The 15,221-nt window shown below is 42.0% G+C and overlaps 1 protein-coding gene across 1 annotated transcript in view; it reads right to left on the bottom strand.

The window, feature by feature from the left end:
* Positions 1-1,288: 1,288 nt before the first annotated feature.
* pax3a (paired box 3a) overlaps positions 1,289-15,221 on the bottom strand; it is a 37,239-nt gene continuing 23,306 nt past the window's right edge. The window contains exons 7-11 of the mRNA XM_054768208.1: positions 11,363-11,562; positions 10,682-10,847; positions 8,912-9,135; positions 4,494-4,757; positions 1,289-2,365 (exon numbers count right to left, since the gene is read on the bottom strand). Of these exons, the coding sequence (XP_054624183.1) occupies positions 2,348-2,365; positions 4,494-4,757; positions 8,912-9,135; positions 10,682-10,847; positions 11,363-11,562 (872 nt within the window). The 3' untranslated portion in view covers positions 1,289-2,347. The remainder of the gene's footprint in view (positions 2,366-4,493; positions 4,758-8,911; positions 9,136-10,681; positions 10,848-11,362; positions 11,563-15,221) is intronic.

The following is a 15,221-nucleotide window of genomic DNA, read 5'->3' as shown; positions in this document are numbered from 1 at the left end:
CAGAGAAATTCGGGCAAATACAACCTTATCCCACAAAAAGTGGGATAAAAATCCTTTATCTACACCAAAATGACACACAAATGCCAGTCAAATTAGGAATTAATCATAATAGCAAGTAGTAATTAAATAAATAGCATTATATACTAAATATATAATAAAAAGAATATAAAAATAACATTTTGTCATTGTTCGATGAATAAAGGTGGCATTTGCCAGATGCTAATCATTTTTAAAACATCCCCATCATCATTATCATCTATATTCCTTAAATTAGCCTAAAATGGCAAACCTGCAAAATAATCGATGCATTTGTCTCGACAGACAAACGAAATTGAAAATGTCATTTTTGATCCCACTGTAGGCTTTACATTTTTCATTCCCAAATTTGCGCTGCTTTCTTCCATTCAAAGCATACAGCGATTTTTTTTTCCCTGCAAGGGTGCCGTTTGACTGAAATGATATGCGTGAATGTAAAAAAAAAAAAAAAAAAAAGTGTGCGTGTGTGTTACTATTTTTATTTTTTATTTTGGATAAAATGGCCAAACTATAATTATTTTACATATATTTCAAGGTGAAGTAGTTTTAAAAGACATTCATGTGGAAAAAAATGAATGAATATATACAGCGTAATGTTTTTACAGCAGCAAGTTTGGGACATTTTTGGTGATTAGGGGTACATGAGTGAGGATGTAAATACTTCATGGTTTATGAAATATAAACATCCAATGTATTCCCACACCACCGTGCTGAAGAATGTTTCTATCCGACATATGAACGACACCAGCAGCTGCACACCTGATCCCACAATAGTGGGAGCGATAAAAACTCACCAGTGATATTTGTAGCCTTTTGTGGAGGTGACCAACAGTGTTTTCCTTTTCTTTTTTTTTTTTGGGGGGGGGGGGCTGCAACGAGAGTGGAAAAGCCTCTGAACCCTGCGTAGTCGTGTCAGTGACTGATGTCCAAGTGTGTCTGTGGGCCACTGGGGCCCGGATAATTTACAGCAGCTCTGCTTTAGCCATTAAGGGGTGTGAAGGAGGCCCTAGAGAGCAGGAATTTGTCCAAAGGAGTGGTTATGAAATGGGATATATTTATGAAGGAGTGCTTCAAGAGGGTGCAGCACTTGTGCAGAAAGAACATACAGACAGATAGAACATGAAGACCTTTTAGCCAAAAAATAAAAATGAGTGTGGAGGGGTGTTTGTGTGTGTTTTCCATCATACATTACTACTGGAATCATCGTTTAAAAATATTAATCTTCTCCCGTAAATGCCACAAAAATCACAACTTACTTTTACATTCTTTATTATAAATAGTAAATAGTGCTGTATTGTACACAAAAAAAGTCTTGCAAAACAATCATTTTATGCCAAGTGAAAATGATACAAAAAAGAAACAACAACATGAATACGGAACATTGTTTAGGACTTATTTAAACACGTACGATTATGTAATTACAGGAAACACTTGAGCAACACTAAATAAATAAAACATATCGGAAAGTTCCAGATTAAAACTAATTTAACACATGCAAAATTATTTTAAAAAATAACCGTCCAATGGAAAATGTGTGCACCTGTGGTGTGTGTTTTTTTTTCTTGTTTTTTGGTTTCTCAGTTTTACACTGGGCAATGAACTCCAAACAAAAATACTGTATGACAGACATCATTAAAAAAAAAAAAAAGGAGTATTAGTTGGAGGACGTGTACATGTGATGTGTGCTCGTTCATGAGGTATGAAGGTATTGCACTTTCTTTGGGTTGCAGTGGTCCACTCAGGTTAGATTTACTGTCCGTCTTTTCCATCATCGTCGGCTTCGGAAGAACATCTGGCCCCTTTTTGACAGGAATTCAAATCCATACTTACAGAGCACAAAATAACGTCACTTATTTGAAAGAAATAACAACATGCTTTCCTTGCAGGGTGTTGGTAACCGCGTTAAAAAAATGGTGTATTTTATGTAGAGTTTATTGACGAATGAGGTTGGTCCCAACTTTTACCTGACGAACGCACGGCATTGGGTGGAAAAACAAAGTCTGCCTCAGTTGCAAAAAACAAATCTTGAATGTATTAAGTCCATCCCTCCCACCAGCCCTTTTTTTCCTTATCCTCTTCAAGCATGAACAAGCGGGCTTGCGTCCTCGGAGCATGACGAGACGCACAAGGTAACTGGAGAGGCTGCACCTTTGGTCCTAATTATTCCAGTCGACCATCGCCATCAGTGTACCCTCCATTGAGGTGGTTTTTCCTTGTTATTTCTGGGAGGGAGCACACCTCTTCCTCTCGGTCTCCTCTGGTTGGCCTCGGAGAGGCTGGCAAAGACAGCCGGGTACCAAGTAGAGGGGCTTTAAATGATGAAAGGAACCTGAAGATGACAAGGAAAGAGAAATGAAGGTTAAACCAGATGGGCGGATGGATGGATGGTCTTGGGTGGGAAGTTGACTCTGTTTAAGAGCAGGTGAGAATGGAAAGTGAGGTCCGAGGTTGAACAGTAAATCCACCACAAAACAGGTGAAGCGCTTTGGGGATCTCTTGACAGACCCCCCTTTGAACCTAATGTGGCTGGCTGGATCTCTCTAGTTCTGCTCCGTTGATCAATAACTAAATCTGACCTCCACTTGGACACATGGTTCCAATACGGGCCTGCCAGGGGTCATAATCGCCCCCCTGTTAAAGAGCCCTTACCTTAACACACACAAAAAGCTACATGTGGTTCTCTCCCAGGACGGGCTGAATTAATGCGATCAAGATGTCGCCACTGATGGGCCAGTCAACATGTGCTCATGTAGGAGCCACCCGCTCCCCTCCTGTCCTGTCAAACACACTTTTAGTGGCTTCTCTCTTTAAGTCAGGCCAACACGGGGGTCATTACATGGATAGGTGAGCCCCACTCCAGTCTCATCATCACGGGGGTCATGAAAGGACAGTGAGCGTGTGTCGGCGAAAGCCCCCTCCCCCGAAGAAATGCCTCAGCGTCAGGCTATACGTTTGATGATCCTAATGTAAACGGAGGTAACCTGCTGTAATTTCAGCACAGAGCGAGCTGATTTGATGATTTGAGACTCATCAGAAGGGTCCGCGCAATTAACGTGGTTTATGTTAGGTAGAAATCCTAAACGCGGCAGCGCAACCCAAGCAAGCGACAAAAATTCACTTAAAAAGAGAAGAAATATTTCATCGCACTTACAGTACCGTGTTAAAGTCTTGGGGTGTGTTGTTTCAGAAAGGCAAACATGCTAACATAGAATGTGTTTTATAGCTTTGCATGCAGAAAACACTGCATATCAATGATGAATGGAGGCGATGAATGAACATTTTTAACATCAAATTTACATCGATTGAAAACGTGGTTGTCGACAAAGACGGCGATGTGACCGCGAGATCCACTCGGACACCGCCTTCGTGTTTCGCTATGAGTTGTTTTCTTCAATTCAGTCGTGTTTCTCGCCATCAAAACGCTGGCGCTGGGTTTTGTGGGTTATTTTGCAGCCGCGATCAAAAGAAAAGCAGAGACTTGTGGCGCAACTTCTAGCTAGCAAGTAAATACAGAGTCAGCCGCTGATGACGTCATAGACGGTTCCTGTGCTAGCTAACAGGCTGCTAACACGGACACTTTGTGACAAAAAAAAAAAAATACATCAAGAACACAGCTGGGCTCACGCAGTGTAACGAGACGTGCGCTTTATTGTCCGCTAACTGGAAAATGTACGCAAACCGGGGCAAAATTTTGCCATGAATTTTCAATGTTAACCAAAAAACACGCTGAGGTTCTAACTAAAATAACTGAGGTTCCGCTGTACTTTAATGACCGCATTTAACTACATTGTCATTTAGTAGAATTCATTATCAAAATTGGGGAAGCGGGGAGGGGCTTGTTTTCATCAGCAGTCCCTTTATCCGGATCCTCACCAAAATGTAACGGTGGAAATATTTTTTGCTAAAATGTTTCTGTCCTTGAATCTATTCTGTCCAAAAGTATTGCTGTGGAAAACTTCATGAACACACTGTTTTGTTGTTTTTGCTTAATTTCTTTTGAACAATTCACAGCAGTTTGATGACCTTATTAAACCAAATCTGTTTTTTTTCCCCTGAGAAAGAAGTCTGGAAAAGACGGCGTCTTATATAGTCTTCCAGTATTTACTGCATGAAAAACCCAAACTGATTGTGCCGGACTTCCATTGCATTTGGGGATTGCAATGATGTGTTATGATGAAAAAGAGAGCAAAAACGCGTAACATAACAAGAAACAGGTCACATTAATAAAAATAATACACTTGGCCACCTAATATGCAGGCTGTTTTTTCGTTTAATATCACTATATACTGTAACTTCTCAGCATATGTACAGTACATGGGTTGGTTTTAGCCTTTTTTACATTTTAAATATCAAAATCAAATATCAAATCCTTTGATTTTTATTATGCAGCCTCCTGCGGAAAAAGTCTGGACACCCCGGCCTGAAACAAGTCATGTCTTTCTTCTGTGAGAACCTACCTTGCTCTGAGTGTATTGTCCATATTGGTAGGACGGATGGTGGTCCACGGCGTAGGCTGGTGAGGTGTAGGAGGGCGGGCAGTAAGACTGTGTGCTAGGCAGGGCAGGCATGCTGGTCAGACCCGGTAAAGCCTCCAGTCGCTGGGAGCCATGACAGCTCGCAGCCATGCCGCCGTTAGGCTCTAAGCCTCCGGTCAGCGGGGAGAGAGCGAAGTCACTCTGGGGCTGATGAGGTACCCCTCCTGGGTTCAAAAGGCCCATCACCTGTGGGGAGAGACAGAAGGAAGGTGGGTGATTAGAAGAAAGAATGAAAAGACAATCATTCAAGTCTACTCAGGTGGGCTCGGCACAGTCATTGTTCATTGTCAGACACACACTGGGCTAACGGGGCTAACCTAAGACGCTGTTTTTATTCGGCTTCACTGACAGCCTAGTAGATGACCAAATAGCTCGACACCTGCTTTTTTATAGGTAGATATTATTGGCAAATAAGTGGATGGCGGAAACAAGAGTTCTTCTGTATATACTGGTGATTGGTAATAAAAAAGAATATATATTAGTGTATAATATAAATGAATTCAATGCAAAAAACTTCTAAAAATGGGCCCAAATAGCCAAGAAAAAGCAAAATACATATCCTTTCTTTGATGCGTGCTGGTTTTGTGACTCCTATATGTTGAAGTCGTGTGTGATTATGAACAAATGAAGTTATCGACTTCATGCGAGATCTCCTCGGACAGCACCTTCATGTTTTGCCATGAGTTATTTCTTGAATTCAATAGTGTTTCTCACTTTCCTTACCAAAATGTTGGCACTTGCGGCTTTCTTTGGCTCCGTTTGGGGGTTATTTTGTAGCCGGCATCAATAAGAAAAGCAGAGACCTGAGTTGGGAAACGCTACTGAACTCAAGAAATAAGAAAAGACGAAGGCGCGTCCGTGTTGATCTCGCTGCCACATGGTGTCTTTGTCTCACGTCTTCAGTGAAGACATTCAATATGCATTCATTCGTCATTTATATGCATTTTGGATTGTTTTCTGCATGAAAAACTATAATTGTAAAACTACAAAAATGTGTTCTGTGATCAAATGCGCCATTTTTCCGAAAAAATATTGTTCCAATTCCAGATTTTTGTCCACATTGTTAAGCACTTAAAAACGAAGACTCGTGCGACATGGTTCATAGTAAAAACTCAAACTTTGTGCGGCTTTTTTGACTGAAAACTGTTGGTCTAATTCCATATTGTAAAGAGTTCTTTAAAGAGACATCACGTGACCACCCTGAGGAAGACAGCAAGTGAGCGGTCAAAACTTACAGGTACGGAAAAAACTAAAACTGTTTAGAATGCATGGACGTTAGCCCAAATGAACCTCAATGGACTAATTCTGCATTTTTGTGAAGCCATTTTCGCATAATTGTGCTCACTAAATGAAAAGTAAACTAAACAGCGATGAAAACACATCTCTTCTGCAAAAATAATTTAAAAAATAGTTGAAAACACGCCACTTTGAAGTATTTTAAATTTATGTTTGTGTCTGCCGTCAGACTGGTGCGTCTGTTCAAAGCAACATACCCCTTGTTCACAATCTCTTGATGCCCGAAAATCACCGTGTCCTTGTGAGGCCTAGAGGCCAAAAGGGTACGTGGGAACGAGGGGTCGGTGTGTGTGTGTCTGTGTGTGTGCGCGCCGTCAATGTGTGGTACCCATACAACAGTACTTGTGTGTGTGTGTTTGTGTGTAGTCATTTTCTTAGGAGTTTTCGCTCTGATGTCTGGGCTTGCAGTCAGTGTTGCTGGTGATACATCATGAACAGCTGCGCGCAGGTTTGCGTGAGAAACAAAGTCATGAAATTGTCTTTTAAAAAGGGGGAGGAGGAGGCGGGGTGGGGTAACACATCGAACAAGACTTACAGAGAAAGAATTACAGTCCGTGTAATGAAGAAAAGAGGTGAGAGAGTTGAATGGAAAGTGCAACGGAAATAAAGTATGACAAAGATCGAAATAAGGCTGTTTGATGCGCAAAACACGAGGCTTCCCACACTGGCAGCCAGCTGGCGTTATGAACATACACACTTCCGAACACACTGACATCTACACTTTAGTAATACAGGGAAAAAAAACAAGGGATTAAAAAAAAAATAGGCAGGATTTTGTGCAAGAAATCATAGTTGGTCATTTAGATTAAATGCATTTTTAGAGTAGGACTGGTTTTTGCCATCCAATAGCAAAGAATATTCTTTTTTGAACATGTGAATAAATATACAATTTTAAAAATCAAATAAATAACATAATTAATGATAACAAAGAAGAAATAATTAAGAATGGCAAATGCGATAAATATAATAATCGTATCACAACAATCTAACATAAATAAATGAAATTATTACTTTTTTGAATTAAAAGAAAATTCTAAAACTATTTTTAAAAGTCACAATAAAATGTGATCAAATAGAATGAACATATAACGACAAACAATACAAGATGCAATTTAAAACGCTTTTTAATGAAAAACATTTTTAAATACAATTTTTCATAAAGCTTCAAATGTAATTAAAACAATAAACAAATATTATATTTGATCACATTTTGTTATGATTACATAAAATGTGAAAAAGATACATAATGGAAAAAAAATACGATAATTTAACAAGATATCAAAATAATTTCAATAAAATGTGATGAAATATAATGACTCGATATAATGATGATAAAAAATTATAACTAAAACATATTTTCACTAAAGTGGCAAGCTAGCATAACCTAATAAACAAAATCTTAAAAATAAGAACTAGAATAAAATGTAATGAAATGTGTTGAGTCTATATCACTATAGCACGATATGATAAAAATGACATAGTAATAGTTTGAAAAAGTTAAAGAAAACAACTTTACTGCTATCTAATAATGCTCTGTATTACATTTTTAAATAATTCATTCCTACAAAGAGTAAACTTTATCATATTCTGCAAAAACTTATACTTTTTGTTCTTAAGCGGTCAGGTTTGGAAATACGTGAGCAGTTCTCCGGCAGCAGTTCGCAACGCCGTGTCTGTTTTGAGGTGGTTCCGGGGATTAGGTCTCAGGGGGGTGCAAATCCCGGCCGCTCGCTTCCTTGGTGAGAACGGATTGCTTTGGTATGCACCCGATCAGCAGAGGGATGTCGGGGACTCTTGCACCTAAAGTGGAAGACTCGCAGCGCTAACCTCTCCGACAAGAATCTCCCTCATCTAAAACCGACCTTATCCATATCAGCTACCAGGTCATGATATGACCATATCGGGAGTTAAGTGAACTTCTCAATCTCCTGATGGATACAGAGAGTAAAGCTCACTCGCAAAATTGGAGTTCCGATAAGCAAATAGGGGAGATTTAACAGAAAACGGCGCAGGTTGCAAACTTTGAAACGTCTTCTCGATGTCATTGAATGTAATCACGCCTTCCTCTTTATTTAACCGAAATCAGCAAATTAATGATTCGCTAATCTGGAAAGGGTGCGAGTGTGCATTCCAACAGCTGCAGTGAATACACAAATTAAAAGAAATTATCCAACAAAGTGAATCATTTGCATAAATTACACACTGCGTTATAACAGGATAGGTTACTTCATTGGAATCAATTAAGAAGCTGCGTGATTGCAATTCCAGACTGACATTCCTGAAAGTCCGTATCGCTGTAAGACCTTCTGGTGAAGAGCTGCCTGCTAAAGGTTAATGCTGAAACCAGCCACGAGTCCACACAACCTTTGGCCTTTTTTATTGGAAGGCCGGTCGCTCTGTGACCCTGTGAGTGTGCCAATTCACTCTACGGGACTCTCCCAAGTTTTCAGTTCCAGTACAAGAGCAACAATCTGTGACATTAACCATCTTTCATGTGTATGACAAATGCATTGAGCACCTCATTTCTCCTCTATTCTTCCTTTCAAAGGCGTCCATTAGCATGCGAGCCACCTATCACTTCCTCCCAGTGCAGGCCATAATAAAGACTTCTTTTAACTTGAAATACATACATCCTCGGGCATTTAGGTTAGTCACAAACCAGCCCGAGGCATTTCTTGTGTTTATCTGTGCTTGACAGGGCGTCGAGATGCACTCTCTCATGGGAATTAGTACCCAGCATGCATTGCATCTGGGCCCGGCCACCCTTTGTGGCGACTAAAAGCTCGTTTTCCGCCTGTTAGTCCATCTTCTGGCCCAGTAGGGAGCCACTGATGGAGCCTGATGACTGTGTAATCGACCATAATTGTCTTTTCAGTTTTGATTTGTGTCATCGCATCGCGTCCTTATATCTGCAGTCTTCCTCAAAGACTGACATTTGCCGCATTGCAAATTCATCAACCCATCCGGACGAACACAAATGAAAAGCTACTCAACAAGGATCTCATCAATGTCAAGGCAATAACAGAACAGCCGTGCAGACGAACCTGAGGTGAGAGGCTGTTGCCGATGGCGGCGGGGTTGACGGTGTTGGAGTGTCCGGTGGAGGCCACGAAGCTGTCCGAGTATCCTGAGAAGCCGTGCCGTCCGGAGGAGAGGCAGTACGGTGAGCCTCCGTCCTGAGAGCTGGACGATGAACTGAGGCCGCTCTGGTGCACGGAGGTGGGCGGCAGAGGCTGCGGCCGGTGGACCGTACTGGGCTGCTCAGTGGCTGTTCACAATAGAACAGAACCGTTTACAGGCATGCTTATGGCAGGTATGAAAGAACGTGTGCAGCCTGTCATATAACATTAGGTACACCTGCACTGGCTGTATGAAAATGTTGCCTTGGCAAAGATGATGTCATAATTTAACACTTATTATTAGAGTTTGCAACGCACCGGATCATAGCGGTGGTTACCTTTTTATGAGGGGGGGCAAACATCAAGTGTACACCACTGCAAACCTCACGTATAAACAATCTTCTATTTCCTTCCATTTCTTTGTTAGTTGGTAGGATGATGCAAAACTGTTCCATTTGTTATCTTAAAGGTTTTTGCCGGGGTGGGGCGTAGGCAAAGGAAAAATTTTGTTTGTTTGTTTCCAGGAATTTCAAGTCGCACTTGAAATTTGGGGTCAAACTTTGGGGTTTAAAAACCACGCCACCATGTGGTGTATTTGTCAGAAAAATAATAACACAGGAAACACAGTTGCGGTGCACCTTTTGACACATTTTCACCCTTTTTCTGCAGCAGTTCAGCAGTAGAAGAGTTAGCTTGCACCAGGGGTGTCCAAACCTTTTCCACCGAGGGCCACATAGTGAAAGGATGCAAGGGCCACTTGGATATTTCATAAAGCAACACATGTAGATATGCTAAAAGGTTATATATGCTTCAGGAAAAAAGCTCCATCTCAGCTTTGTGATTGACATCAGGTGAAAAAGCTTATTATTAGTATGAACTTTGGTCTTTGCTCTTTTTTTCCATCTTTGCTGTTGTTTTTAATTTTCTTTCTTCAACTTTTCGTAATATTATAACTAAGTTAATTTTCCAAAAATTACAACTGTATTTGTTTTGCTTGTTTCTCATATTACAACTTAAAAAACAACATATTTTTTCTTGAATATTTCAATTCTATGCTCATAATATTCCAAGTTTATTCTCGTAAAATTGCACATTTTTTTCTCGTGAGAGTCAGACTTTTTTTCTCTTCATATTTTCACTTAATTCCTGAAAAATGACTGCAGATTTTACTATTTTTGTTGGGTTTTTTTTTTATGTTCCAAATATTAATACTTTCTTCTTGTGATATGACTTTATTTCCATAATATTTTGACTTTATTCCCATAGTCTAACTTTTCCCCAACCTAATTTTCCAAAAATTACAACTTTGTTTTGTTTGTTTCTCAAAATATTACCACTTAAAAAAAATATATTATTTAATATCTCCACTCTATGCTACTAAAATGACATTTGTTTTTTACATTATGAGTTTATTCTTGTAAAACGCTTTTTTCACGTAATATTTTGACTTAATTCTTGGAACATTACTGCAGCTTTGACCATTTTCTTTTAGTCTTGCTATCAAATTATATTTTTTGAATGCGCCACAGGCCGCAAATGGCCCTAGCCGCACTTTGGACGCTCCCGTTTTAGACTAATGCACGCATACCGTATACTGTACGTGCTCTTGGGATGTTTTGTTTTTTTTAACACGGCTCTCGTATTGAATCTGATGCAGGTGTACCTAATAAAGTGTCCAGAGACATGCATGCCCACCCTGAGCTATGGAGGTTGCGGGGTAGGGGCTGTCAGGCAGCTGATAGGGTTGCAAGCCAGACATGGCTGACGGAGGGAAACCGCCTGGGATGAGGTGGTTAAACGCCATCAGCTGATTGGCTCCTGCTTGCTTCCTCCACCGGGCTCTTCTGTTGCTGAACCACACCTAAGAGTAGAAGAAACAAGCTTGCTGTGTTTATATATCTGATGACCTTGTTTAAAAAAAAAAAAAAGTTGACTTTCACAGCACTATGTAAAGACCCTTCTGTGTCATTACAGGCAGCTGAACTGATAGAGATCTTAACATGCGGAGCGTGCAGTGAAACCACAGACATCTTTGTGTAGCGCGGCCAGTCAGCGGGTTCAAATAAAGCCAGGGGGCTGTTCCAGCTGTTAAAGCCTGTATCAGCACACCATCTGAACGAGCCATAATGTATTTTGGGGATCTTTACATCGCCTCTGACAAAAATAGGAAGCTGTCCTCACACACAGTGGGTGCAGTGTATGTGTCTGTCTACATGTCTGGGGCACAGGGGGGGTGAGTGCGGGGTCGAGGGTTGTAGGGATTTAACACATGCCTCGAAGCGCCGTATGGGATGTGTGGCAACATCTCCGGGCCGTTTAGCACCCGCATGATCCATGACAAGAGCCGCTCATCGCCTGACAGTGAAGATTGCCAACCTGAACGCGAGCCTCGGTGAGTTTAGCCCTCTGAGCGAGCTCCTCCCTCGTGTAGATGTCAGGATAATGCGTGCGCTCGAAGGCCCGCTCCAGCTCCTCCAGCTGCTCCGCCGTGAAGGTGGTCCGACTGCGACGCTGCTTCCTCTTCAGCGGCAGCCCTGGCTCGGAGTCCACGTCGGAGCCCTCATCCGAGTGACTGGCTGGAAAACAAATAAAGTGTTACTTCAGGAGGCTCGCTAAGCTGCCACACAATAGCCAGCTCGGAGACAAAAGGCGTCAGTGAATGCAACACATGGTACAGAGCCACTTTAAATTGTCTTCTCCTGCTTCTTTTAAACTCCTCTGTGGTTCCTGAAGGGATCAAAAGCCAGAGGCTGCTTGAACACGGATTAAAGAGGACTAGATCTCTCCAGGGGCTTCCATTCCCCGGGACACTGTGTCTCTCCCCGTCTTAGCCATGCTGTGCGCTATGCCGATAGGGTCCCAGAGTTAAGGGCACTTGGCCCTTTTGCAGGTGCTTCTTAATCTGTTTGTTCTGTCGAGGGCAGAGGCGGCGATGGAGGGACAGCTTTTGGGGTCTAATTCAGCAGAAGACGGGAATCAATGAAGGCCTGAAAGTAGAAGACGAGGACTATTGCTGCGTTCGGGGGGAGGCTACCCATCTATTAAATAATGATTAGGCGCCACAAACTAGCGTGACAGCCAGCTATTGTCCCCAATTACACGTATGCAGTCCCCCTTCGCTTTCTCAGTCACAAACATGCATCTGCTACGTCTCGGCCTATGCAGGCTTTCGCTCAAAGAACACAGATGGACTCCAGAGAGAAAGAATCCACTCCCAAATCCATGAGGAGGGTTCATTGCACCTTTTCGACATTGGAAAACAAGAAGCGAGGGGCTGGAGCGAGCGCCAGGACAGAGGCTGGTCTGTCTCCCCACTCTCCAGATGTAAAGCTTTAATTAAAAAGTGCCAAGTCAGACATAGAGGAAGGGGGAGTAGCAGGGATCTCCACTTGCCTCTGGAGCCTCCGGAGCCAAGCAGGAAATGTTTGCGCCGGTTGCTAGTGTGCGTCTGACCAGGCATTACACACGGATTTGGGACCCTGGAAGTCGGCGGCGCTCCGAACTGCCAGCACAGAAGATTCTGATGCTGAGAGGAGGTCTTTATTACATTTGTACAAAGGAGTGCCATGCTGGCATGAGGGCTCACACAGTCTGGATTCTTGAATCCTCTGAAAACATCACTTGATACTCTTCAAACATTGCTGTGGCGGCCTTTTGCAACATTCCTTAATTAGCAGCAAACAAAAATGGCACAGAATGGATTCTAAGGGAGGGAATGGTAGCTCATAAAGTTCCCCATTGGCACAGTAACTCATGTTAACTGCAGAGTGGGGGTGGACCTTGCCTCCTTGCCCCCGCCCCTATATTTCTCTTCCCCTCTCTTGTTCCTTATTTTTATTATTAGAAACTAGAGAAAACACTCCGTCACAGACTCTCCCTTAATGGCGGATGACAGTGTTGCTTTTGTCATCCTCTGCTTTTCTCTTTTGCTCTCTTCCTCTCTTGCGCTCTGTCTTTCTTTTTTTTTGTGGAAGTGATGTGGCCAAGTCTTTGTATCTTAGCAGGGAAAAGCCTGTGGCAGGGGCTCTATTGGACCGATTACCACGGTCCATCTGTAGGAGCCATCAGGGACGCCCGGGCCCGCATTCAGGGGCCTGTCACCTGCCCAGCAGGGGAGAGAGTGGGAGGGAGGGGGACTGCAATGGGGGAATGAAGGGTGGAAGGGAGGGGTGGGCCACAAAGGGGTCCAAGAAGGGCCACTGGGGGCTGCAGAGGGGCACAGCAGGGGAGCACCCCTTCATCCCCTCCCTCGACTGCCTCAGGGGCATTGGCTTTTGGGGGGGGATGGTGAAGTGAAGAGGGGGGTGGACATGAAGTAGAGGCTGGTGCCACCTGAAGATGCCCGCGAAGGCTTGCGTGGGCGCCAAACTCTCCCTCGCCCTCGGAACGTGTCCACTCTAAAACCAATCTCGAGGCGCACTGTCGCGAATTTGTTCCCACACATTCCCCACGACAAGCAGCAGAAGAGGATACTAAACACACAAAGGGAGGCCTCACCCTCCTTACTTAAACACCCAAATCAAATTTTACGCTGGAGCTCAAGCTCTGTGGAGCTGAAAATACTTCATAGCCGCTCACAGTTTGGCTGCGGCTCCGACAAGAATCTTAATAGAAAGATAGATGATTACTGGCGGGGGCAGAAATTGGGGCTCCTGCAGAATATCCTTAAAACAAGACATTTGCAAGATTTATTGGCTCATAACAAGCATGCTACAACTTGGTTGATAGTGGAGTTTTTGGGGTATAGTGAGTGAATTCAACAGGTTTATTAGTGTACGGCCTCAAAAAGATCCCTCAGAAACAGGTGGATTACGCTACTGACCCACCAGTCAAGCAATGACACCGATAAAGCCAAGGAAATTAACTCCTGAGGGTTAGGGGGATAACTTCAGCTGCTTTAATAACACCTGTAGTAGTGACACATCCAATAGAAAAAGGCGAGGAAAAGACACACAAACACTCTCTAATGATGACGCTCCACAAGTTGCGATGCACATTGCTTCTATATGGTTGCGACACAGAATTATGTTCCACAATTTCAAAAAAAGTCAGGATTTACCTCAGAAGGGTCCACATTGTCAGTCATGGCTTTTTGCAACAGCAAAAAAATTCCAATAAAAATACTTTTTTCATTTACACACTTGTATCACACGCAGCGAAGTTAGCCTTCCTCCGAATCACGTCTAAGACGATGCATGGTAAAGATGGCTGTTATCCAAAACATACACACCATTACGGCAAGAAATGGAACAATATAGTGCATAACAATGCAAAGTTGCAGCTAAATGGAATGGAGCCCTTATTCATTTCATAGTAATAACATAAACATGTCAATAAAACTTTTAAAAATTGTTACTAGTGGAGAATTTTTTTGTAGTTGTGTCAAGAATTTTTTTTCTTTAAATGCAAACCCCTCCAAAAATTAATATTAATCAAATTAATAGTCAGTTTACTTTTATCCTCAACAGATTTAACAGGTCAGTTTGTATAATATGTACTTTTTTAGGGCTGTCAAATGGTTAAAAATATAATCAAATTAATCACAGTTTTCAAATTAATTAATCATGATTAACCATTTGCAACTATGAGTGAAATATGCCAATTCTTACTGTATTTTATGAACAGAAAAACTTCAAGCTAAAAGATATCACACATCTGAAAATTTATTGTATTGTGTATGTAATGTACACTATTTTCTTTAATAGTAGCAGAATCACACTTTAACTGCGTTATTATGAGCAGTGAGGGCTTGCGCTCAACGACACCATGTTATTTAAGATGAAGTCACATGTTTTTAGTGTACTGTGCATGTATTTTTGTGGATAATTAATGCAGCAGATTGTACTTCCGCAGTAAGAATTACTCTATTGAGTGATGAGAATATCTACTTACTGTTTTAATTTGTTTTTCTGTTTATTTAGACCACACACACACAGCACACACATAATAAAAACATTGTTGTGATGTTCATAGTGTTCATAGCAATGAGGAAGTTGATCCGATGCTGAGCGGACTACGGACGTGGATGTGAGTTGGAGATACGTATATGGTGTTGGACTTGCACTGCTGTTGATGTGTTGAGTTCAGAATAAAGTTATAAAAGAGCGTCAGACCCTGTGTGAGTATGCGGGGGCGCTACACTGCGCGTCCGTCTGCCGTCATAACAGAGACGGCATGTGGCTTGACATGATGTGCACGCGCTAAAAAGTTTAATGTAATTAACGTAATTAGTTAC

Source organism: Dunckerocampus dactyliophorus, chromosome 2 (assembly GCF_027744805.1).
Source record: "Dunckerocampus dactyliophorus isolate RoL2022-P2 chromosome 2, RoL_Ddac_1.1, whole genome shotgun sequence".
Lineage (NCBI taxonomy): Eukaryota > Metazoa > Chordata > Actinopteri > Syngnathiformes > Syngnathidae > Dunckerocampus > Dunckerocampus dactyliophorus.
This window is presented reverse-complemented; position numbering and strand designations above follow the sequence as displayed.